The sequence below is a fragment of the Perca fluviatilis genome, chromosome 22, assembly GCF_010015445.1.
Source record: "Perca fluviatilis chromosome 22, GENO_Pfluv_1.0, whole genome shotgun sequence".
NCBI classification, from domain to species: domain Eukaryota; kingdom Metazoa; phylum Chordata; class Actinopteri; order Perciformes; family Percidae; genus Perca; species Perca fluviatilis.
Genome location: NC_053133.1, coordinates 6,481,949 through 6,508,249, shown reverse-complemented (window position 1 = coordinate 6,508,249; position 26,301 = coordinate 6,481,949). Strand labels below are relative to the sequence as shown.

At 39.4% G+C, this 26,301-nt stretch overlaps 1 protein-coding gene across 3 annotated transcripts in view; it reads right to left on the bottom strand.

The window, feature by feature from the left end:
- Positions 1-25,776, bottom strand: part of odad2 (outer dynein arm docking complex subunit 2) — a 66,791-nt gene extending 41,015 nt beyond the window's left edge. Inside the window, exons 1-11 of one of the 3 annotated variants that reach the window (XM_039790868.1) lie at positions 25,622-25,776; positions 24,526-24,773; positions 23,995-24,152; positions 23,390-23,597; positions 23,072-23,178; positions 22,359-22,495; positions 19,860-19,976; positions 15,964-16,181; positions 15,258-15,404; positions 13,292-13,441; positions 12,252-12,405 (exon numbers count right to left, since the gene is read on the bottom strand). In XM_039790868.1, coding sequence (XP_039646802.1) covers positions 12,252-12,405; positions 13,292-13,441; positions 15,258-15,404; positions 15,964-16,181; positions 19,860-19,976; positions 22,359-22,495; positions 23,072-23,178; positions 23,390-23,597; positions 23,995-24,152; positions 24,526-24,749 — 1,620 coding nt within the window. In that variant the 5' untranslated portion in view covers positions 24,750-24,773; positions 25,622-25,776. Of the gene's footprint in view, positions 1-12,251; positions 12,406-13,291; positions 13,442-15,257; positions 15,405-15,963; positions 16,182-19,859; positions 19,977-22,358; positions 22,496-23,071; positions 23,179-23,389; positions 23,598-23,994; positions 24,153-24,525; positions 24,774-25,394; positions 25,503-25,621 lie in introns of those variants that run through there. The other 2 variants (XM_039790870.1, XM_039790871.1) reach the window with 2 other exon arrangements.
- Positions 25,777-26,301: the final 525 nt, after the last annotated feature.

Sequence of the window (26,301 nt, the reverse complement as noted above, 5' to 3'; positions counted from 1 at the left end):
CTCTGGAGGGTGGTTTCACTTTTTTGCGTTTTTAAGCCCCAAAATCGCCGTCGCCGTATAAACGAAAGGCACATCCGATAAAATATTTTTTCTTTTTCTCCCGAGAGCATCATCGTGTAAACAGGGCCTTAGAGTCATCATTAAGTAACAAAACAATCAGGTCAGTAGGAATTAGATATCCTATCACATCAGATATTATTGATGTTGTTTTATGCCAGAACTCATGTACCTGTTCACACTCCCAGACCATATGTAGGAAAGTTCCAGTTTGTTCAGGTTGACAGAATGTACAATAGGGAGTGGGAATGGCTTTCGAGACGGATCTCTACTGAGGAGTCCAATATGTCCTATGGCATATGTTGAAGTGGATATACTGGTGATTTGGGTTCTTGGAACAGCGGAAAATGTTGTCCCAAACTGTCTCCCAATTAATTGTGTTCCCCTCAGGGCTCAGCTCTCGTTCCCATTTCTTTACTATTGGGAGTTCTCCTATGGATATTTGCATCAGTTGAGCATAAATCTTAGACACTAATCCTCTCACAGGAAAATCAAAAAACCATTTAATGACTGGGTGGTTTCCCCATGGCACTGCATAACATTTTAGGGCTGATCTTAAGCACAGATAAAGTATAAATACCTCTGTCACTCCACTGCTTACAAGCAAAGGGTTTGTTACCAGACAGTAAGTGTGCATTGTGCCATATTGGGGTATTCAAATGCCACTTATTGGTGTAGCGTAGTTGCTCCTCCACCGGTTTAAAGTTGGTCAGTGTGTTAGTGATAATAGGGCCATGGGCCAGCATACACTTTTTTGGACACACACCTGCAAAGTAGGCCTGCACGATTCAGGGAAAAATATGAATCACGATTTTTTAGCTTAGAACTGATATCACAATTCTCTGCCACGATTTGTGGTGTTATTTTGCGGTGCTGCAACAAGGGCAAAACATGCCTTGCAAATCACATCAGACTGACCCTCGTCGTCTTAGCCTGGTTGACACCAGACCCTTCTCAGTTGTAACTGAGAGTGGGTCTGGGAAAGGTTCATTGACAGTTCATTTCCAAAGGGGCGTCACCAACGGACGCCGCACAAATACCTCTGGGCACAATTGGATAGTCAATCAGACCAACGATCTTGGTGACGCTTTTCACATCCAATATCCAACAAAAAAAAATTTGATTTTGGTTTTTGGTGTCGTCCCCCCATGCCCTACTTTTTCCTTGCAGGTGTTGCATATTGCAAACTTGTTATCTTCTGCACACACGCTGAAGAATTTCCAAACAGCTGACATGTTGCAGGTAAATTCACGAGGTTCCCTACATGTGCGAGAATAGCGCGGACACGCGGAAAAGTTGAGAGAAAGGAAAAAGAGACTGTGCTGTCGCATCCGTATGTGCGTGCGTCCTTGAGAACTGTAACTCGTATAATTTATGTTGTCAGTTAATTGTACCATTGACCGGCATGAAATCGTCATATGTCAGACTGACCTGCCGGTCACCGGTCATGGCCAAGCACGTGAAGCACGGCTTCGGTTGCTGTCGCTGCGCTATCGTCGTCGCGTAAAGCCCGCCTCAACGGTTGTGATTGGTGTAAAGCCCGCCTCAGCGGTTGTGATTGGTGACTTGATTTTGGTGACATTGGAAATGGGTTTGAATGGGCTCTTCGCCAGACTGACTTGCAGAGCAAATCTCAAATTTGCCGGAAGTTCGTCAGAGTTTACCCAGGCTATCGTCGTCTTGCTTGAATCCAAAATACTTCCACACCACCAAAACGAGTTCCATTTGAGACTGAGTGGTTGGCTGATTCTTGTCACTAGTACCTGGGTTTTCATCAATATCCATTTGGTTTATTTCCGAACTACCGCGCACGCTCGATAAGTGAAACATGTGACTAAAAGGTGCTTTGTCATTGGGTGAGGGTGAAGCCCTGAACTGACGAGTGAAACACGTGACTTATTTATTTATTTATTTTTTAAACTGACACAAAACAGGGTAAATCAAGATCGCGATTTTATAATGATTTATTGTGCAGGCCTACTGCAAAGTCAAGGTCTTGCAGTCTTAGACTTCCAGTGAGGTTTTGCTCTATTTCTCTCCATGGAACTGTAGATGATGGGTCCATCCACACAACTGTAGATGATGGGTCCATCCACACAACTGTAGATGATGGGTCCATCCACACCCCAAGGGGCCGTAGCTGAAAGGTTCTGTGATACTCTTTAGGGTTAGCGAGGGCCAAGCCTCCCGTATTTGTGGTATGTTGCAGGGTAGAGTATTTTAGCCTAGGTTGTTTATTATTCCAAATATACTGCCAAATTAAGGTATCAAGTTTCTTCCAGAAATGTATTGGTGGGGGTAGGGGGATCATTGTACTTAAGAAATTCACACGAGGAACTATGTTTATTTAAAACAACAGCAATCCTGGACCGTAGTGATGCCAGCAGACTACTTAATATAGTTTCATAGTTGTCCTGGACGCTGTAGCGACGCGTGTATGGTGATGCCCATGTACTTTTGCTTTGGGTTGGTACTGTAACATTAATGGCTTATGTCACATGCCTGTTGTTCAACAAAAGAAGATTAGATTTATTCCAGTTAATTTTATAGTTAGGGGATCACCAAAGTATACGCATGTCTGCACAAAATTGAATGGCAATCAATCCAATATTAATTTAGATTGAGATATTTCTCTAGAACATTGTGAAATTTTAACTTTAATTGTGAAACATTTAGGTGGAAGCTTCAAATAACAGGTTTTCTGCCTGTCCCTGCACAGTATATTATTCACTAGCTTTGCTTTGCTTATGTATTTTTAAATGTGCATGAACTTAAAGTAAGACATGTAAGTCTGGACAAAAGTTGGACACACCCACAAATTGACGTTGTTTTAAATAGAGCCACACAGCACGTGTGGATAAAAAAAAATAATACATATAACTCATAATGCAAAATAATAAGTGACAGAAAATCCATATCTACAGTAATGACAGGGTATATGTCAAAATGATCCCTAAATAGTAATAATTATGCAACTATAGTCAATAACAATACTACTTTAAATGCTTATCGCCTTGTCTGACAGACTTACATAATTAGAAATTGATTTAGAAGAGATTAAGCAGTATGAGCTACTTAAAGATGCTTTACGCAGTATGAGCCACTTAAAGATGCTTTACGCATTTTGTCTCTTCCTTTACTGCAGGTGTCTCAGTCTGAGCTACTAAATAGCAGATGCCTTCACACTACTGAATGGAGGTCTTTTTCTTGTGTGGTTCCTTTGGAGCAGCAGACTGGATTCTGCAGACACAGACTGGCCTGCATGAGCCACTATAAATCACAGCACTAAGTATGTGGGAGCAGAAATGGGGTGAATAGGGCTGTCAATGATACCCTGTTGATATCAGGCCCTTTTCTCAACGTTTTGTTGTAGATATTTTGTGGAGGAGTGTGTGGCTTGGACTGTATGCCAGCAGAGGTAAACATACATATTGAGTATAAGTACTCAGATACATGAGAGTGTATGTCTGCAATGCTGGACTGGTGACAGGCAGACTCAAGCCAATGACAGCGCTTCATAGAGCTTAGTGTAGTAAGAGAGAAGTAGCGGGTCTTGGCAGAGGTCGACTCATAGAAGATGCATGAGGTTTTATACTTCACTGCAGTCTACAGCAGACTTAGAGGGAAGGCTACTAATGACAAGAACAAACCCAATCTTCTGCTCTATTATGGGAAAGGTACTGCAGGGATATAATTAATGATTACTGGTTGTTTCTTGCTTCATATTTGACATAGTATCTCCTATAACATAAAACTTGATCACTTAATAGGCCTTTATGTCATAAAATGAGTGCAGTGCACGCTGAGCAAATGTCTAGTCGGGTCTTTGAATTGAAAAGTTGCTTAACTCATGAGAATAAAATTATGCTATTATTCTTGTAAGTAAATTCCCCAGATTAGACATGTTGCAAATGCATTACAGGCTCTAAAATTAAATGTTTTGAGTGTTGCAGTTATTAAAACAAGCATCAAAAAGGCTTAACTACTTAGAATATAATTAGCTACAAATTCACTTCTGTTGAGAAAATGAGCTGACACTGGCTCTTGTACAATGGAGACAGGATACGTTTTAGTGTAGCAATTAGTAAAATGGTTCTCATGAGAGCAGAGCAGGGCAGTAGTACTGTTACTGTCCAGCAGAGGGGGGGCAACCTTAATGAGGGCTGAACACAATACCATGTGTGTCAAGGTCCCTGCTCAGCTTGTTAATCTACAGTACTTTTACATTTAAAGTAAACTTATAGCAATAGAAACACAATTCTGACTCTATTCTATTCTAACAATTAGGAAACGTTGCAGCAATAGAGGCACATTTTAAAAGCAGTCAGGTGAATTATTTAATTGTGACTGTTCAGAAAAGATGAGAAAAATCATCTGCTCAGTAAAAAAAAAAAGAAATTATGAATATTCTAAAAAGTAAATTGTGAACATGCAATATTGGAATGTTTATTAGTTAACTAGTAACATATTGCATATCAGACAAAATATTTACATTTGTGAGAATATGAAAATTGTTTATGTTTAGAAAGCCACAAGCCAACCTAACTGATGGCAGCTGGAGAATATTTAAATAATTTAACCTAAGACAAAATACTCACATGACCTTTTGTGGCTTAGTTGCTTAACTTACCATGTGAAGTTATTCAGTCCTATTAGCAAAGTTGTTACTTAGCTTGTCTTGTTTCCAGTCTGGTTTATGGAAGGCCTATTATTTACAGAATACAGCCTATAGAAAATACGCTTAAATATAGAGTATAATAAACATGTTTGCTTATAATGTGGCACTGATGCATTGCAGACTGGGAGAAGGATGGTGAATTATGTTAATACTCATTTTCCATGTCACTGTTTTGCAGACATACATACACCACACAAAAACACAAATGCTTGCTAGACAGACTGAAATCTGCATGCTGGATTTTGTGAGAGAACATGTAATCATGTACATTTTTCAGGTACAGACCTCCAGTCATACAAGTATAAAAACAAACACATCAGAACCCTAGGCAAATATTTCTACATAAATAGCATTAAAACACAAAACAGAACATCCAATGTATCGCTTTATGAAAGTATTAAACTTCCTAGAGTACAAACGGCTGTCTATAGTGCAAGGGAAAGGGGGGGAAAAAAAGGTCTCCTCCTAAAATAAAACAGATATTTAACTTGGCTCATGGTAAGTTTCAGCGTCTGATGGTAATGATATTATAAAATGACTACTGGACAAACCCCATAAATAACTGTGCTGTGTGGTTTCCAGACAGATAAAAAGCTGGGGCATGTTGGTTAGTGCAATGCTGCATCTTGTTGAAGCAGGAACGCTCACACAAACCTAAAGCTCATGCCACAATCCCACTGAAAAGTACAAAATATACAAACCAATGAGTTTTTTTTTTTTTTATCTGAATTTGCCCTTTTTATATCATTTACATCTTCTTTTCCCCCCTTTCTGGAACTAGTAGAAGCCTGCTTTCATAGTGGGAATTTCCTTCCATTATGTTCTGTTTTGCTAAGCTAAAAATATCTACCGAGAGTTGAATTTACAGCACTGTTTTGTATGAAAGATTACTCAGTTGCACTGAACTATCTACGTGAGCCCTGGAAGGCAAGGTGAAAAAAAAAATGTCGGCCAAAACCTTTGTTTAACCTGTACGTAGGGTTGGGCATCGTTTTTTTAACGATTCTGATTCCAATTCCGATTGTTCTTTTCGATTCCGGTTCTTATCGGTTCTCGATTCCGATTCTTTGAGGGGTGGAGTTGAAACGGGTCACATGCCTATTTTCACAAATAAGAGGAAAGTTTTATTTTGATTCAAAGGTGGTTTGCGGTTTTACAGCTTTTTCAACGTAAAATAAAGCCACACTAGAGCACCACTTACTGTGCTCCATGGCTGCAACACAACAAGCACCTGGCCGCTACGGAAACCCAAATCGGATATGAAACCAAATCCTCCAAACGATTCCAAAACGATTCCAATAAAGAAACGATTCCGATGGTATCGTAATTTTTGAAACAATTCCGATTAGGAATCGGTACTCGATGCCCAACCCTACCTGTACGTACAAGTTAAACTTAGGTTTTGGCCACGAACAGTATCTCCTACGTAGGAGAAACTATCTTGTACGTACATCTTTACATCTTACAACTTTTACTTCTTTATTAAGCTGTTTTCAGGGTGAGACAGCCGTGCTGAAGCACAAAAGGACTTTGGTTAAAAAGTGTAGATACATAGCACATGGCTACTCAATATTCACTCGCATGTAGTCCGATGACGTCATTCACATGAATATTAAGTAGCCACCAAAGAAAAAAAGATGCTGATTGCCTAAGCAAACTGCGGAGTTTAACCAATGATTTTACAATTAATTAGGGCCCGAATGCCGACAGCAGCGAAAGCCCTATTGAAACTGAAGGAATTATTATTTATTTATATTTTAAAAGATAAACAACGGCAAAACTGGCAGCAGCATTGACATCAATGACCTACTTGGTCAGATCACGCCTTTCATTCACCATAAAAGAACTCATCTTAACCCAGTAAGTTTACAAAAAGAGACTTGCAGTCACTCTGAGAGTCCTGGCATCTGGTTGCCCAGGAGCTTGTTCATGCTTCCTGTTTCCGCTTTGTCGCGCACCGCTGAAATGAAAAAAGAAAAGAAAAAAAAGAGTGGTGCGCGACCTTGGCTCGCGCGCTATAAATCCGGGCGCGCCGGCAAGATCTACGTCATTTTGACGTCACCATGCCGCGCACCAGGTTGGGAACGGCCAGTATAATTCACGCATTAGGCTTGGGATATACAGCTCTCAGAAAAATCTCTCACACACACACACACACACACACACACACACACACACACACACACACACACACACACACACACACACACACACACACACACACACACACACACACACACACACACACACACACACACACACACACACACACACACACACTTAAAGCAGTTTACAGAAATTCATAGCCTACGTCATATATTAAATATATGTTTCACATATATACACTATACTGATCGCGATACAACAATATTACAAAACAATTACATTGCACAACAAAAGTTTTTCCTAACCTAAAGTGGTTGTGAGTCAGGCTGTGGCAGGCAGATCCATATTTAGCTGTCAGTGGAGCAGTTGTCCCCTCTCCTAGAACTTCCAGCTTCTTTTCTGGTGTTAACTTTGGGAAGTTTTATTTTTTTGGCTATTTTTCCAAGGTGTAAATCTCTTAGTGAAGATAGTTTTTCCCAGTGTAGGAGGAAGTGTTTCTCTGTCTGACCCAGTTGGTCGTCACTGAGCCTGTATTTAGTCAGGATCCGTCTCTTCTTCGTATTTCTGACAGTGTGCAGATACTCTGGCAAATAATTTAGTCTACTTTGTTTGCTTTCCAATGTTCTAAATATTGGTCTTTTGAATGATTCATAATTAGTTTTGTTCTGTTGTGTTGTTATGAACCAGTGCTGATGGGAGCCTGGTTAGTTAGCTTCACCATCAGCTGACTGAGGGGACTTTTTGTGGGGAAAAGTAAGCTTGAGGCAGCAGCAAGTATGGCCATCTCCACCTTCTATGAAGGTGCCTCTGCCATGCTTGCTGTTATGGAAAAGTTGTGGCTTCAGAGTACAGTTGTGATGGTCAATTCAATGAGAGAAACTAATATGCTCAGGATCTCGAAAGCTGAGACCGTCACAACTGACAGTGTAAAACATAGGCGCAAGAGTCTAAGCACAGCTAAAATACATATGGCGCTGGAATGGACAATTAGACTTTAGAAAGCTGTGACATCTACTGTTGGTCTTGTTCTGTGTCCATACAACTGTCTAGTGTGGGTTTTTTCTGCAACTTTGTGCATGATACGCCAATGTTAATTAATTGAGTTACTGCAGTTGTAGGCCTTATATTCCTGCCATGTTATTAAATAATCAATTTTCATGAACTTGAAATATTCTATATTATTACTAAGGGCCTGAGCATTTATTCTGTTTTTCAGCAATTTTTTCCAATAGAAATGTATTAAATTCTCCTATTTAAATCTTTAAATGCAGTTTTCTCAAAATGAGTTGTATGTCATTCTCCAGTATAAACATCTCAGCCTATGTAGCACCTATGTACACCAAACTTTCCAGTAGAGTCTTGTGTGAAGTATTCATAGACCGTTAAATAAATGGACCAACAGATCCCGTTGCTCTGGACGGAGACCAGTGAAGGCTATTAGATGCACTTTTCCGGTGATGGCTGAACGTTACTGCACAGCCTCCAACTGAGCTTGACGACGTAGATGTGACGTGAACAACCTGTCTGAAAGTTGGAAGTCTTCTGGTAGCTGTGCCAAGAGAAATCTTAATCATTCCCAATCTTGCAGAGACGGAGAGCGTAGGTATATGTAAGGAGATAACATAGGCACAGGCTAATTATTGCTAACTAAAATGCTAGTTAACATTAGTAATTAAACTTAAACTTTTTTACTAACTACATTTTTGTTTAAACTGTATGTGTGTAGATGAAAGGAATGAGCCAGATGGTGTACAAGTGACATGGTGTTTAGTGTACACCGTATTTCAATGTGTATCAAGTGAACCAGAGGTCTCACATAATATGAAAAACATTATTAGTTAACAATACTGTTCATACAATGATGTCACTTCCTGTTTAGTACTTCCGGCTCCGCCACTTCCTGTTATTGCAGAAAAACCCATGCTCTGACATTATTCCACTTGCATCCACTGGGAAGCATCTTAGAGGCAATGCCGTAAATTCATCTTTTTGACAGTGAACATGTTAAAGATAATATACCAGTAAGGCTTTTGATAAAAAGTATGTTTAATAAGTTATTTAAAAAAACATGTTTACTTATAACTGTATTCAAGCTAACAGCAATGTTAGTAGTCATGGTAACAGTTAACTACTGTGCAAGAAAGCAATGCATATGTTGACCAATGTGATGTTTACTTAAGAACAGAGGCTGTATATATTTATTACAGTTTTAACCAGCATGTTATTGAGGAAGTGCGATAGTGAATTTGTCTTCATTGGCAGCGGTTTAACTAAGAGTTTCGACACACTGCATGAGAAGCAGTGTATAATAAAGGGTTATGGAATGAGCAGCATTATGACAGTTTTTTTGTTTGTTTCTCAATCAGCTCTTACGGTGTTACGATACGATAACTGTTACTGTGTGTAAGTTGTATTTTTAATTGAATGTAATTAAATAGAAGAGAAGGTATTATTATTATTATAACTGTTTGATATTTTGAAGTGGTGAGTTTACAGCTCACAGCAACTTAATGCAATATTGTCTGCGGCTTTCATTGGATATCTACAGTAGCTAGCATACGTTAGGAGTAGTTAGCACACACGGACTTGTTTAATCTAAAATTTCTATGAAATGAAATACATTTTGCATTAGCAGCACAGAATATGTTTATTACACAGAAACTTCCAGAAAAGTAATGTAAAGTGCTACTGAGGAATATATTACAAGTTAAATGGTAATATCTTGGTAATAAACTGGAAACAAAATAGACTTCCTTTTACAGTCTTACAGTTTAAATATATTTATGTTTTTCACAGTTATTTTGTGGAACCTTGACTGCACAAACAAAGGGAGTAATCTATTGCAAGTTATATGGTAATATCCTGGTAATAATCTGGAAACAAACAAGACTTCCTTTTACAGTCCAGTTTCAGCTTTTGTACTGAGTAAATTGTGAACCCATCTACAAGAACATACCAGTGAAGATGTTCTATCATGACTACCCAAGAGATAAACTGTCCACCCAGTGGGTATTACCAGTTCAGTACTGATGTCATTTTTCATATTTTCTAGGGTAAATCAAATAAAGCTTATATAGCCATGAACAATAACTTTATAAAACTAAATAATTAATTGAAAAGTACATAAAATAAAATCTGAGCGGTTACAAAATAAACCCTGGATAACTAAATTGGTACCTTTTATTGCTGGGTAATTGAGGGGCTATTTCTAAAGATTAGATGCCTATTTTTTTAGGAAGTACACAATTTTATCTGAGTTATTACCATCCTAAACCGGTCAGAACTATATGGTAGTTATTTAGTAATACTTGAGGTTTTACCTCATACTTCAGCTGTAGTTTCTCTATTTCCTCTTACCGGTGGTAGTTATCTTATAATGTAATATTATTACTATGTAAATACTTGGTAATTAGGGGACTGTAAAATGAAGGGTTACCATATATACCAGATAACGTTACGTGTAAAGCTCCTTTTGTAAGAAAACATGCAATTGATTAGGACACAGACATTAAAAGAGTATTTTCTTGCGCCCCAGTGACAAGAAGCAGAGCGTACACAGCAAAAGTCGGTTGTGCTGCTGCACGCAACATCGACTTCATTACAGTCCTCTTGTCAAAATGTTTTGTTCTGCCACAAACGCAACCCTTGCCTTGGTTGAACCCGCCACGGCTTGCTGGTCTGGTGCGTGGGATTCGGTGACTGCTGGGGCGGACAGATCATGTCCTCCTGTGTCGGGCGGTGGCACAGTGACCCAGCGATCAGGGTTACAATATTTTTAGATGTTTTGTAGTTTATCCACTACAAATATTTATGTTAACTAGGATACTGTCAGCGCTGTTTTCTCAGCGTTAAGCTGCTATGTGAGAGATGCAGTTGCGCAGGCATTTAGGGGTGAGTACCTACTCGGCAGGAGGTGGCGGTACGCAGTGTGGAACTCGTGGACAAAAATCAGAGGTGCCGGTAGTCAGTAGGCTACTGTTTATCTGTTTAACTGTTACAAAGCAAATTCATGTAAACTCAGCAGCTTGCTCAAGCAACCAGCATCTTTTTTCTCACTACCAGCAGTTGGCTACTTAATATTCATGCGCGTAACGGCATCAGCCTACATGCAAGTGAATATAATATAGCCGTGTGCTATATATACACACTTTTTTAAAGTCGGCGCTATATACAGTTCCATTATGTTTTACAGTAGACATTTGTTGTTAACTAAGAAGGTAAAACCTTTTGTTCATGCTGCATTTGGCCGAACTTTCAATACCATTTGTATCGTGCCCTAAGGGCTTCAGCAAGGCTGCCTCGCCTTCAAAACTGTTATAAAGAAGTAAAAGTTTAAGTCGTAAGTACAAGATAGTTTCTCCTACGTAGGAGATACTATTCAGCGATGCCCGAAATGTATGTACGTTTATCTATGTGAATCTATTCTTCTATCTGTGTGTACATGTCCATGTGCATGAGGGTACAAGTGCATAATCAGAGATCAGTAGTCACAGGTTGGGTTTTGTTTTAGCCAGTGTTTCACATTAAAGCCACAGAACACAAATCTGTTTGTAATATCAAGAAATCCCATACTCTATGAAAATATGTAATGTAGACTAGACTATCATTACACATTGAAATAACTTTGAAGCAGCATTTAAGGTATTTTTACTGTCAAAATAGAGAAAACGCAGTCTGTTTTAATATAATCTGTCTGAATGATACTGTCCAGATAAATAGATAATAGGGACTGCTGAGGGAGGTAGGGTAATTTCTGAAGTCAAGTGGTCGGAGGTATTCCCAGCCAGTCTGGGTCATTGGCGTTTGTATCCCCTTTTCTTTTCCTTCCATGTTTTGACACATTAATATTCACCATATGCCCTGTCAGACCTATCACGGGCGCGCTTCATTTTTATGCTTCTGTGGTGTGGGCAAACAGTGCCAGCTCTTTACCCTGTGCCTTGGCTCACACGTGCAACCAAACAGGCCTGTGTCAGGAAGCAGGAATCCACGAGTGGAGCCAACAACTTCAATAAGCATCTTCCTACGAAGCGCCGCTTAAAATATATATACTTTATTTATACACATCCTCTGGATACAGTATGACTGAGGCAAAACAGACAGTGGGATTATTTGATTGGAAAATGACCTTTCATGACACTGGCTATCCTAAATTCTCCTGTACCTCCATGACTTAATATTATTTTCCATGCATTGCAATTCTGAAGAAGTTTTAGAAATTTGAATACTGACTCAGGAGAGCATCAAAATTCTTGAACAGATGACAGGAAAAGAGCATGGACTTTATTGTTTCCTGTCAGTTGTGGCCTGCTTTAGCCTGCGGTAGTACAGCTCTCTGTACAAATCGCTATTTTGGGTTGAAATTCATGAGAGGAAGGAAACAGTGGTGTGCAAGGTAACATTCCCATACCTTGAGGTACTTGACCAGTTTCTGGATCTGCCAGTATTCAGAAGGCAGGTCTGTGTTACTCTCTGGACGGCGCTCTGGCTGCTCCTCCTCCTCCTCACTCTCAGATGAACTCTCACTGAAAGCTTCCACGGGCATGGATCCTGCTGGGGTCTTACTGAACCAAAAAAGAGCAGATATAACAGTGTGCTTCTGACCCCAGATAACAATCTACAAAGGTGTGGGATAGTGTAACAACTAGACAATCCAGAGCCAGACAAAGGGATGGAATAGAATATCATGAAATCTCTTTTTCCAGTGTTTTAAATGGAAAAACAGCATGGTCATCCCACACAAGGAGACCCATTAAGGATTTTGAAATTCAAGTGTCAAGTTTGAACTTCCTCAGAATCTAAGCAGCAGGAAAATAAAGATTGGAATAATGTCATGGGAGTCGTCATCATCATACACGCTATTGATGCAAACAGAAATGCAGATGGCTTTTTAAAGTTTCTCAATAACTGTATCATGAAAATTGGGCATTGTGGAGCAATGAAATATGGTACATATTCAAATGGGGCTCCTGAGGGACAGTTCCCATGTACATACAAATAGCATTTCCAGGGGAGCGTATTATCAACAGGAGCCAGTCTATATGAGGGAGTATTTTCCAGAACGCAACATGATAAACACCGAATCTTCACAAAGCTGCCAGGCCTACACACTAACTGATGAGCACCAAAGAATGCCATCAGTGAACAATGGCTAGTGTCAATTTAAGATGATAGAAGTCTGTATACATTGGCAGATGTAAATATGGGGACAGCTGAGGAGCTGTAGCTGCCAACAGCTGGAGGAAGAAATAACTTTTACATAGGGCCTTGTTCAGTCGATTGCTAATATATATTTGCAGGTTACACTTTCCAGTACAAATTACACCACTGGTAAAAAAGCATTTAGCTCTTCCTTATCAGTTCCTAAATCTTGTATAGATTACTCGTACTGCAGAAAAATAAATAGTCCTAATAGATTCTGACAAAAGAGAACTAATTATGGACACTTACATTTTCTGGGAAGAAAGGCGTCCAGGTAAAGAGGACACAGAGAATTCTGCTTTCATCTTGCTCTTGGCTCCTGATCCCAGCTTTCTCTTCTGTATTTCACCAGACTTCTCCTCTCCAGAGCTCTTACTGGGTTTCTTTTCCTCAGCTTTACTATAATGATGTGAAATAAGAGTCATTATGCCTGCTTTTATTTAAAAAAAAAAAAGGTTATTTTCCTAACATAATCATGATTTAATGATTCGAGACAAGGGTGTCCCAACATGAGCAGATACTGGCTCGTACACTGGAAGTAAGTTATTTGTGGTAGCAGGGGAAAGCTGGGGGAAAAGGCAATATTGGGCAATATTAACAGAGAAACACTCCATAAACGTTTTGTAGATGATACCCAATTATTAGAGTCTCCAAAAGTAGAATGGAAGCCAGAGCCTTCAGCTACCAAGCTCATCTCCTGTGGAACCAGCTCCCAGTTTTGGTTAGGTAGGCAGACACCGTCTCCACATTTAGGAGTAAGCTTAAAACTCTCCTCTTTGATAAAGGTTATACTTAGATTTGCCTTGGGCCAGCCCTTAGTTTTGCTGCTATAGGCTTAGACTACCGGGCAACTTCCTACGTCACACTGAGCTCCTCTCTCCCTGGAGTCCTTGTTTTCTTGCCTTGCAGATTTCCTTGGATTATGGTGGCACCTGGTCCGTGGCTGCGGCTGCTGTCGTGGTCCTGCTCGAGTTCATTCAGAAAGCCTACTATAATACACATTTCTCTCTATCCCAAGCTAATCAGCTGCATTGTCATCAGCTGAATGTGGGTTGTTACTGTTTCAGTAAAACCAACCAGATTTTTCCACAATCTTCGTGAGCTATCGTGTTGTTGCATTCAAACTTTAAATCGGTCTACTCTTTGCTGCTGTCAGTTGTCATGGCAAAATTGATGTGACCCTCCTCCCATTAACCTACAGTTCCCATCATTCCCAGTGCCCAGGGTTCCTCCATCAGAAGCCCAGCTTCACGTCACATCCATTCAGATCTTCAGACTTCCTTTATCCCTTCTTTACCTCCACCAGTGTCTCAACTCCGTCAGGGGGATATTCCTATATATCCACAGGCTCTATATCTCTTATAATTTAACACTGCGATAGAGTCTAATCGCCAAAGACTAACATATCAACCTATCATGCACCATGTTCCTTTAACTTACTTTACGTCTTTGTCACCCTGAACATTTCACCGAAGGATAGTGCACAGTGGCCTCCATGTTTACTTCTGTACGTCAGTGTGCTGCACGTGACGTCTTTAGCGCATGCAGGTCACCTCATTAGCAAGACAGCCGGACGTACAGTGCATGTGTGAGACAGCCGGACGGACTGTTACTGCCCAGCAGAGGGGGAGCAGCCTTAATGAGGGCTGAACACAATACCATGTGTGTCAAGGTCCCCGCTCAGCTTGGTAATCTACAGTACTTTTACATAAATAGTAATAGAAAGACAATTCTGAAGCATTGGGGAAAGGTTGCACTAATGGGGACACTTTTTAAAAGCAGTTTGGTGAATTATGTCATTGTGACTGTTCAGAAAGATGTGAAAAAAAGATAGAAATTATGAATATTGTAAAATGTAAATTATGAAAATGTTTACAAACACTCAATATTGGAATGTCACTTAACTAGTAACATATTGTGTATCAGACGCAATATTTACATCTGCGAGAATATGAAAATTGTTTTAGGTTTAGAAAGCCACAGGCCGACCTAACTGATAGCAGCTGGAGAATATTTTGTCTGCTACAGCCGGAGAAGAAAAAACTTCAGTACAGTGGCTAATATATTTGCAGGTTATACTTTTCACTACAAATTTCACACTGCATTTAGCTCCTATCGGTTCCTAAATCTTGTATAGACTCAATTCCTTTTCAGAAAAAGAAATAGTCCTAGATAGATAGATTCTGACAAAGGAGAACTGATTTGGGACACTTACATTTTCTGGGAGGAAAGGCGTCCAGGGAAAGAGGACACAGAGAATTCTGCTTTCATTTTGCTCTTGGCTCCTGGTCCCAGGTTTTCCTGTATTTCACCAGACTTCTCCTCTCCAGAGCTCTTACTGGGTTTGTTTTCCTCAGCTTTACTATAATGATGTGGAATAAGAGTCATTATGCCTGCTTCTATTTTGAAAATGATTATTTTACTTACAAAATCATTATTTAACAATTCAAGACAAGGGTTCAGCTGGCATTTTTTTTTTTTTTTTAGCAATTCAGATACTTTTATCTTGAGCCAGTTTCTCTCTTTCTTCAAATGGGTATAGTTATCACAAGGTACAGCTGCAACAGCTCAGCCCTTGCTAGATCTATTTATCAATCAAAGACCATATGTGACAAAGCTTTTGGGGAATTTTTTCCCTAACATTTCTGTCTGTAATTGGGCAGAAAGGGTTTCCACACTGTGAACGTATCCATTAACTCGGATCATTGTGTATTAAGGAATATTTTCACTTGCCCTAAAATGTATAACCCATATAACCATATCTTTATGTGTGACAGCTGGCAGACTCACTGAGGATGAAGGCTTGGCATCACTGTCATGTAAAGCTCATCCCCCCCAACAAGAGGGATTCCCACTATGCATAGTACGTGGTAGCTTGAAGATATTTCAGGACACATCTTACGTAAGGAATCACCACATACCCACATGGAGACATGAGACCAAGATTCTTCCATCTCGGACATGGTTCATATTTCTTCTCGCCGCCTGCCTTGTTCGGCGTATGCTGTTGCCTCGCCTTCTCATGCACATTCTTTTCCTGTTGCTCGTAAGACCTCTGGGGTTGGCCTTGTTCCTCCACATCAACCAATTCCACATGCTGGATCTTTTGTGTTGATGGAAGTTCTTGAACTGCAAAATCCTGTTGGTAAGTGGAAAAAGATAGACTGGAGAGTGAGGAGAAAGACCTCTTTCAATTCGCACCACAATTGTGACATATACAACAAATTTTGTTTGGAAAACTGTGTGTACTGTTTTTTTTTATAATGCTTATTGAAACGAAATAGTGATTCTGATGTTCATCTTTGCTTCTTGTGAAGCTAAACCATATTTTCCACCTATCATCTGATATGATGGCTCTTTCTTCATTATTTGAGACACATTACATGTTAATGTCTGACAGTGTTGGCTACTGCACTCCGAGAAGAGGCATATAAAAACTACAGAGCAGTATCTGTGACACATGAAAAACATAAAATTTCATATAAAAGCCCTTTCTCAACAATAAGCAGACCTGCTTAACAATTCTGTCTTTATAAAGCCATTGGAATAAAATAACACTTTCCCAATGCTTTACACAGCAGAGGTTCCCCTCTGTTAATTGGCTGAACAATATCAAAAAGTTTATTGTTTCTGTACATTTCTCCACCTGAAACCTTGCAGCTTGGCACTGACAAAGTAACGCCTTTGTGTCACAGTTATTCAAGTTTTGAAGGTCTTTATACCAAACTTTACAACCTATATACGAATGCCAATAAGACACATATGAATGGCTTTCAGGCAGGAGAATTTTTAATCACAGACACCTGCTGTGCAGAAATAGTTCAGACTGTCATTGGTTGTTAGGGGCTCAACATTTTTAAAGGGCAGGGAAAAAGAATTAAGATCTATTCCTATGGCTTGTGTTCGCACACAAGCTGGAGCCAAGCATGCTCAATTACTTTTCCAAAGACTTGTTTTTCATAAAACACAAAGTGACCTGCTTTTGGAAACATACAAGTCAATTCACCCAACCACAGACCCACAGTCTGACTTTATTAGGCTAACCAACCTTCTTTAATTCTATTACATGTGAAATGGACAAAGTACATGCACCGCATACACGGAAGGGAACACTTGACATTCATGACATGCCACAGTAAAAAAAAAAAATATTACAGGTGCCTTTCTGCATCTGAAAAGACTACAGGCCTGGAGACAAATGCTGTGTTAAGCAGGACAGACGCCTGTAGTTCTAAATAAATAAATCATTAGAACTTTACTTATTTCTTGATCTGACTGCTAAAACCTAAACTCCAACTATTTACATGTGTTTGGGGTAGACTTGTATCTAATTACTTGATTCATACTGATGGAAAATCAGCAGGGCAGCAAATCTGAAGCCATTGGCCATCAAACATCTGTCAGTGGCAAGATTCAAACCGTCTCCACTGACTGATTATGACAGTGAGGCAGTCTATATTAATTTCAGGATGTGAATAACAAAAACAAATCTACAACCTAGGGAGTTTTTGCTCTTCAGTGAGTGTCTTGTGCATGCAAATACACCACATGTCCAATTTCCAATCATGCTGTGATGTCAAAACGAATCCACAATACTGAACAGAGAAGGCGAGTCTGCTTCCTCCCTGTGTTGCAGCCCTGGTCTCCTTTGGCTGCCTCTGCTCATTTGATTGAGGCTGTCTAATCTAATAGAACTGTTAAAAAAGACCTGCTTCCTCACTTTGGAAACAAGCAGATATGTTTGGAGATTAGGTGTTGTTATCTTTGGCTATCGCCTTCCAAGTTTGAGCTCTCTGCATTGCAATCAAGGAACTGAGCCGGAGCTATGCGAGATTGTGTTTCTGACGGACACTGCTGTTATTGCTCTCTCAAATTAAAACTGGAATGGATCATATCCACAAGAATGACTGCAATAACTTAATATCTCAGACATAGGATGCATAATGCACCACTTGATTGCTGTTGTCAGCAATCAATCAAATACATTTCAAAGCAATGCATTTTGAAGTTGACCCCATCATATGAATAGCCCAAATAGAGGCAGAGAGTAGTCAGCAGTGAGAGTGAAACAAAAGTTTCAGGACACGGCAAGGCACATATCAAAGGAGTTACAGAATCCAGAAGAAAAATACCTTGACAATGATTTGTGCCTCCACAAACTGCTTCACAGCAATTTTTACTGCGGCTGTCCATCACTTTTAGATTGTTCAGACTCAAAGCATCAATCTTCACACAGGACTCGTAAAACATAAAAGCCTTAATGTCTTTTTTGACACGCTTCAAGCTGGCACCATTCATTGGTTTATTAAAGTCCTCACAAACCCCATTCCAGCCTACTCTATGAACCAATAATAACTTCACATATATAATGGAAGCACTATTTTATTATGGACACTATACAAGTCATGTTTTCATTCCATTGCCAAGCAAATTCTAAGCAAACTTCTGAAATGTCGCAAAAAAGAAATCTGTATTAGGCACGCTTCGATTAACTGGTTTGGAGTGAATAATAGGCTACGCAAAGCATAGTTTCGTCAGAATGTTTACATTTCAAAATATGATACCATGATAATGGGGCTAAATAAAAAGTCAGGTCAACAAAGTTATTACAATTTCTCCTAAGGGGAACGTGAATGTTTGTACCAGATTTTGTCCAATCCACCATAAAGTGTCACTGGATAAGTGAAAACTTGCTGGTGGCGTTAGAGAAAAAGTCGGGAAATTACAAAGTCATTAGGCTTTATCCTCTGGGGACCATGAATGTATGCAAAAAAAAAAAAAAACAGGTAATCCATCCAATCGTTCTTGAGATATTTCCGTCTGGACCAAGGTGGTGGACCAGCTGTCCGACATTGCGGTCCAGATATTCATAGATAGAGCCATGCTGTTAGCGTGGCTAATAAAAAAGTCTGCACCTTAATGGCTGTTAAGGACAACTTACACTAATGTACAGCAGTGACTGTACTAAACAATGCTAGCATGGAAAATCCCATGGGACAATTCAATAAGCAGGCACTTCACATGCAATATAGTTCTGAGAAATCGTTTTGAAAATACATTGGGGAAAATGCATCTTTGTAAATGCTATTACTCAGACAGTTGTACTTTTGATTCTTTGATAGCGAGATTTGCATTTTATTTTACTGAGATTGAGATTATAGCTAAAAAAACAAAACAAATCTAAATAATAATTCTTTTATAGATACAAGATCGATACAAAGCAGGCAGTGAGGAGTAAGTTGTCTTTAAATGTTTTGATGATGCCCAATTTTCCAAAAAACAGTGTGAGGAAAAAAAAAGATAATATTTTTAAATGATGAACAGATTGTTGGGTGCAGCTGGAATCTATTAATGAAGCGATCGGTTATGTCGTCAAATTACTAAAGCAGGAAATAGCACTACTGAATAGATCACGCATATTTCAATGTCTGGAAATGAGCCTGTGTGTGTCTGTCTGTCCATCTGTCTGTCTGTCATGGCTGTGTGTGTTGAGAGGGTGGGTGGTGGGTGGGATGTAGCTGTGCTGTTTTGATGTTGGAACACGGAGGAGGTCGGTTTCAGGAATTTTTCAACACAGTGACAACCAGACACTAGCTCACTAGCGTGGACCAGCACAGACACTGATTACACAATTCTAACTCTGTTTACGCATATGAGTCACACAGCATCAGGGATCAAATCAGAGGTTTAGGGAGAAGGACCTTGTTCATGGGACAAAGAGGTATTTCAACACCCACACATCCTTCAAAAGTCAGGGCTAGAAAAAGGAGGTCTTAATGTGTTGATGATAATTGCATCTGCCTGTAATCCACTGTACCTGCTTGTTTATGTTCTCAGCAAAATGTGGAGATCTGCTCTTCAAAAGTGTTACCAGGTCTTTGTACATATCACTTCTTTGCTCATAGCCACTCTCCTCCTCCTCCTGTTTTATGCCCTGTGAAAACAAATTGAAAAACAGCTTCATTAATTCTAAAAACCACAATTATGTGACCCACATGTCAGCTGGAATAGCTGAGGTTAGAAGGCTCAGAGTATCTCCAGGCAGCCTCAAAGAGGAAGTGTAAAACCATGTAAACCGCTAAATTAGGTTTAAGACACTACTGCTTTTTGAGGTTTTATTTGCATCAATGTCACCCATTCAGTTTAAGGTTGTAGTTTTTCACCTTGCTCGAACCATTTCCAGGTGAAGAAACAGTGGCAGGAAACCTATGGCTTGTCAGCAATGTCATTGAAAGAGTGAAAGGTGCTGCAGCATGCAAAATCCTCTCTTAGAAATGATTGCAAACACATTCAGAAAGATTCCTGGAATTTGGTAAGTATTTGGAAGCTTTCTATGCAACAGTAGACTTAGGCCACATTTACATTGCTACGTTTTGGTTTTTAAGCGAAGGTTTTGATCCAAAAGCGATCTCCGTGTAAATTTTAGCACAACTTTTAGCTCCAGTAGAAGAACTAATCTCTGTTTAAACTAACATGCCCAAATCGCATATCTCATGAACATTTTCGTATACTGGGCATGTGTGTGCCGGGTTAGTAAACAGGAGGCAGCATGTATACTCCGCCCGTTGCCGGTAGTTGCCATGGTAACGTTAGCTGCTTAGTCTCAGAGACCGAGACGTCATGACCCAATTGGACGGCAAAACGTTGGTGTCCGTGTTGGTGTTGCCAAAGTTCTGCGTTTGCGGAGATTCCAAACCAAGAGAGGGTTAGAAGTGTTTTCAAATGTCTCCAGTTTAGGGGCTCGGAAACGCCAGAGCAATGTGAATGCAAGGTGTGAACGTAGCAAAAGATATTCATTTTTAAACCAAAACGTAGCTATGTAAATGTAGCCTTAAAGACTTTTCAGTGGACACTTAAAAGTCAGACATGTGATTTTGTTTTGACCAGACCAGACAAATGTGAGATATATTGATGAGATATAATCTAATTTAAAAATTTGAGTTGTTGTTTGAGTTTGTGAACTGTTCATAAGTAAAAACATAGGCCTGTTTTATTCATGATATAAACATGACTTATGATAAGAATCTTTTAACAGCAACATAAAACATTAGATTTTGTTGTTGTCTAGTGATAGTCAATGTATTGCAAACTTGTATCTGCAACTGTAACTTTATTGGTGATCTGCCGTTAATGACTGCACATGCCAGAGTCTAAAGATGTTGGATGAAGCATACCACTATGCTCTAGGTTTTATTACTGGGTGTAGCTATCTTGTAGACCACTGTACACCCCTTCCAGCTGGAATAATGTACAGGGGGACTTACAAATGTCAGAAGAGATTACTCTTGGTGAACTCGAGTGAGCTTTAAAGGATCTTGAAAATAACACTCTTTGTCAATGCCTTTGCTACTAAATGTATTGTTTTTAATTTTATGTTACTAGTTTTGGAAACTCATTATCATTGTTTATGTATCTGTAACTGCATATTGTCTATACTCCTTTGTAGCATGTGACAGTTGTTGTTTGATTTATTGCTGTAACCATGTTTTCATGACCTCTTGGCTAGGTCTCTCTTGAAAAAGAGATTTTAATCTCAACAAACCTCAAAGGAAAAATGAAAAAAAATGTTTACGTCAATCAAATAGAGAATAACAGCTGCTTCAAAACATGCTTTTAATTTTGGTGGATATTGGATATTGTTTACATTAGGATCACAGATCATGTGTTTTCAAACTTCTCATAATTACAGAGATTAACATGAGATTGCTATACTATAGGGGCATTTTACTGTTCGATACTTAATTTTATGCTGGTTGTCTAACTTTACAGCTGTGTGGTTTAATCAGTTATGTATCTAGCTGATATAATGGCCTGAGCGACAGCTATAGTGGTGACATGTATCCATTGTTTTCCTGCTTTCCCTGGAATGCATGCTGGGATAAACAGTATATGAGGTACAGAAGTTGATATTATAGATTGTTCATAAATAATTGAGATCATTTAACTGAACTGACAACTGTGTGCTGTGCTGTTGCTATAAGGTTGGTATTGTAAAAGTGGTTGGGGAGGAGGATACACACAGTAACAGCCAAATTTTGTAAGGTATATATATCTTACACTTAAGATTTATGATTCAAGAACAGTATTAAAGGAACTTGGAAAAAATATTTTCAAAATCACAGTAGCACTACATACCAAACATACAGAGGTGAATTTGCCGCCACTTAACTGACTGTACAATGATGAATTGGCCTATCAGAAAATATTTTCCAGAAGGTAACCTCCCTGAACATTTCCTCTAACAGAAAAAGGAACCAATATAATGTTGAATGTTGCAGCTGATGCAGTCCACAGTGCCTTATCTTTCTAGCCTTACCCCATTGAGAAAAACTCCAGCAGTGCTGCAGGTGATGTAGAGGGTCTCAGTGTCACAAGGCTCAATCACAAGGTAACAAATCTCACCATGCACCTGTCTCCACAGAGGGGAGCGGCAGCCATTTGAAAATATATAATCTAAAAAGAAAAAAGAGAAGAAAAAAAAGGGGTTGGCAGTTATATTATAATATTTAATAGTATTGCAGCCTGCGAGCAACAACAACGTCTCCAAAGTAGGAAGGAAAACAGTGGAGCAGAAGAGAAATCATCACAAATGCCTGGCCTGCTAAAGAGGATGACTTAGTACTCCTAGGAGTACAGGTCTAAGACATGAGCCTAGGGTAGAGATATAGTTTCACTTCCATATAAATCATCTACTAAAAGCAGAGCCATTTAGTAAGGCTATTTAGTGAGCTGTTGGATGGGAGAGTATTTCCATAGACTGAAAATTCAACATGAGAAATGTGGACTGGTTTTACCACTCAGTGTGCACATGCTTTTTTTTCTGATCAATACCCTACATAGAAGCATAAAACTGACTAAATGACTAACACCTTGGTTAACTGGAATCACAGAAAACTGAAACAGATATAATGACTTCCATGTCTTTTGTAGGGGCAGAGAACAGCCTTTTTATTCTTTGGAACATCCAGCATTAGTGTTAATAGCAATTGCTTTCCTTGCAACCCAGTGAAATGTGGAGATAATTCAAACCTGATGTGTATCGAACCAACTTCAACACCCTCCTTTCCCCTTCACTGCAGAACTTTTTCAACAACTCCACTTCATTCTTCACTGCGGTGGGGTCCAGACTGTCTTGTCTGTAATGAAAATGTAGAAAAACAAAACAAACATCCAATTTATCTCATTCAATTCATGGGTTCTTTTCTAAACCCCAGTGCCTATTCCAATCAAAAACAACCACATATCACAGTGAAACTGGTTAGGTCTGAGTGAATAAGCATAGCCGTGAAAGATGGAGAGATAATCTGAATGAATGCTGAGAGTGCTGGAGATAGAAGAAGCACCTACCCGGCTATCTCTTTGAGGCACTTGCTAAGGAGCTGGTTATCCATATTTTGAAGCAAGAGGAACAGCTTGACCTTAACCTCCGGGTCCTTGCCTTGATCTTTCGCTTTCACTTTGTCTACCAGACTTATTACATCTGTATGGGCATCTTCTTTCTCCAGGGTGCTGACAAAGCTGGGACCAAGAATCTTAACCACAGGTTTTCTATTTTCTGAACAATGAAAGAGGTTAGCCTTAGCGAATCTTCAGATTCAGATGCTGATCACAAATTCATTTTGAACTTACAATACCGCAAGCCTCATGTGCACTATATTTTTTCCACACATTTCTTTTCACAAACTAGTTCAACATTCTCTCTCTCTCTCTATGAATTCATCATATGTTCTTCTGTCAGACAAATACATATTACCTTACTTGTCTCTTTTTGGCAGCGCTCCTAAAGTAAATACATATCCTGTATAGAATTACCAATGGCAGCATAATTGGATGGTTGTAGAGAATAACTAGGGCAAACAAATCAAGTCTGTGGGTTATGGAGGTATGCTGGTGGCTGGACTACTTAGGATGCAAATTAGATTCAAATCTCATCCTGTGGTCATCATGCTTACCTTCTAGACATGCTTGAACCTCCTCCAGCTTCTTATCATCTGCCAGATGAACTAGTTTAGAGAGCTGGCTGAAGCTGCGTACATAAACAGTAGGAGGGGAGAGCTGCAACAATGGATGCCCTTCACAGTCTTTCTCGTGGGACTGTACATCTGAATCACTGAGGAGAATTTTTTGTAATACTTCAGTGTTATCCACATTATACTATTATACATATTTTGTATTAGATAATACAGTAAATGCCAAGACACTTAAGGAAGGTTAGAGTCTGTATTTTTGTTTTTGTACTTCTCCGCTTCCAAGCTAGAGATACAAAGCTTATCACACACTGAAAGTAGACCAGAACTTCTGATGAAAAAAAATGGAATGTACTCAGTCTAACTGAAGTTGAAAAACAAATGAATTATAGCCTACTGCTTAAAATGTAGCCAAGGTAAAATGCATTTGGACACTATGGTGACAGCATATGCTGCACAGACACGTAATACTGAAAGCAATGGCCAACCAGCCGCCTGCCTCATGATTAAACCAACCTGATGTCATAGTCTGTTTTGAAATCAGATGCCACTAAAGTCGTACTCCAATGGAGGGGCTCCTCGAACACATGCTCTGCCTCCTGTGGGTGTTGGGAGCTGAACTGCTCTACAAAGTGCAGGATTTCTTTCAACAAGAACATATTCATTGGCGTGAACTCAAGTTTGCCAGTACCAGAGATGGCCGTGGTCCACTGGGCTGCCCTCGTCAGTGATAACCCCATAGCACCAGCTGGGATATTCTGAAACTAAAAATAAAAACAACACTATCTTAAACAGTGTGTGGCTTAATATGGGCTCATATAATGCTTCACAACTTTTATTTTTTTAATTTGAACCTCTTCAAGGACCCCTGGGGGTCTCCGGACCCCACTTTGAGAACCACTGTTTTAGAAAGTAAACGCTGCTGAGGTCATAAGAGGTTTATCTTCAAAATAGTTTAAAAAGCCATTAAAAGATTTAGAAAGATCTAAATCTAAATGATATAGTTAGCCCAAGGGCCTTACATAATGTCACTCAAACAAATTCTTACAAAACTATAAGCTCAGCCTTTTTTACCTTTCAGGTAACATTTTGTCAGACTACAAACTGTACTGGATATCTAGCTAGCTAGCTAGTTAATGTTCTCAAGCAATTCTAGCACACCTGTTTGTTGAGAGGTGGATATATATTTTTACCGTGCATTGAGTGAATATTACATAAATATGTATAATAGTGCATGGGTTAGCTATATAGCTAGCTAGCTAGCTAGCTATATGGTGCTCAATAATATCTAACGTTATGGGTTAACAGTTAACAGTATTTTTTGTAACTTTAACATTTTCTAGTTAACGTTAACTTCTTGCTGAATATTTATAGCGTGAACTTACTTGCTAAGTTCTTCGCCTTTACGTTAATTTGGACGTTTAGCTAGCTAACTAAACGGAACACTGACTAGCTAGCTAAAGTTAACGTTACGCGTTTGTGCCGTTAGCAACGCTGATATAACGTTCTTTAGCTAATTTTCCGCTTTTCCTCGTCAATAAAACACACGTTAATGTTACATGTTTCTACAATGATTTGTTACGTCGACAAATGTACTTAAGAGAAAACTTACCGTATATGTATATGTGTATATGCGTATATTTGAAATTCCTTTTCTGTTTCCAAACTTTCACCGACAGTTTGGTATCAACGGTGTCCATGGAAACCACACGCTTCCTCTCCCAGCCATATCATCGCTGCAGAGCCAAACTAAACCCTATGACTAAACCCTAAACCGCCCCCGTTGGTTGCTATGATACAGCCAAATACAACGGAACGCGAGTTGGGTTAAAAAACACAAAACACAAACATTGAAATATCAAAATTTAACCGTTAATATAATGCACCCACAGAAGCTCTGTGGTCCACAGGGGCGTAATAAATCTATATACTGTCTATGGGCGTAATAGACCTTTTTCACGGCAGACATGTTGACATGTCATAGTAGGAAAAGCACATGTGTATTCAAAACCATTAATGATGGCTGCATTCCACTTAGGAGAGGCCCTGGTATTGTGCCATAGACTGTATATTATTAGTATTAACAGTCAATGTATTGTGCATGCTGACTCACTGAAATAGCTTACTGAGACACTTGATGGAATTGAGCCATCGTTAAGGTTATCAATTTCAGCTGTGCTTTTCCTACTATGACAAGTCAAAATATCTGCTGTGAAAAAGGTCCATAACCCCACAGGGGATAACTTAACATGACCACAGTGCAACGTAATGCTACGCAACACCAAAACTCTG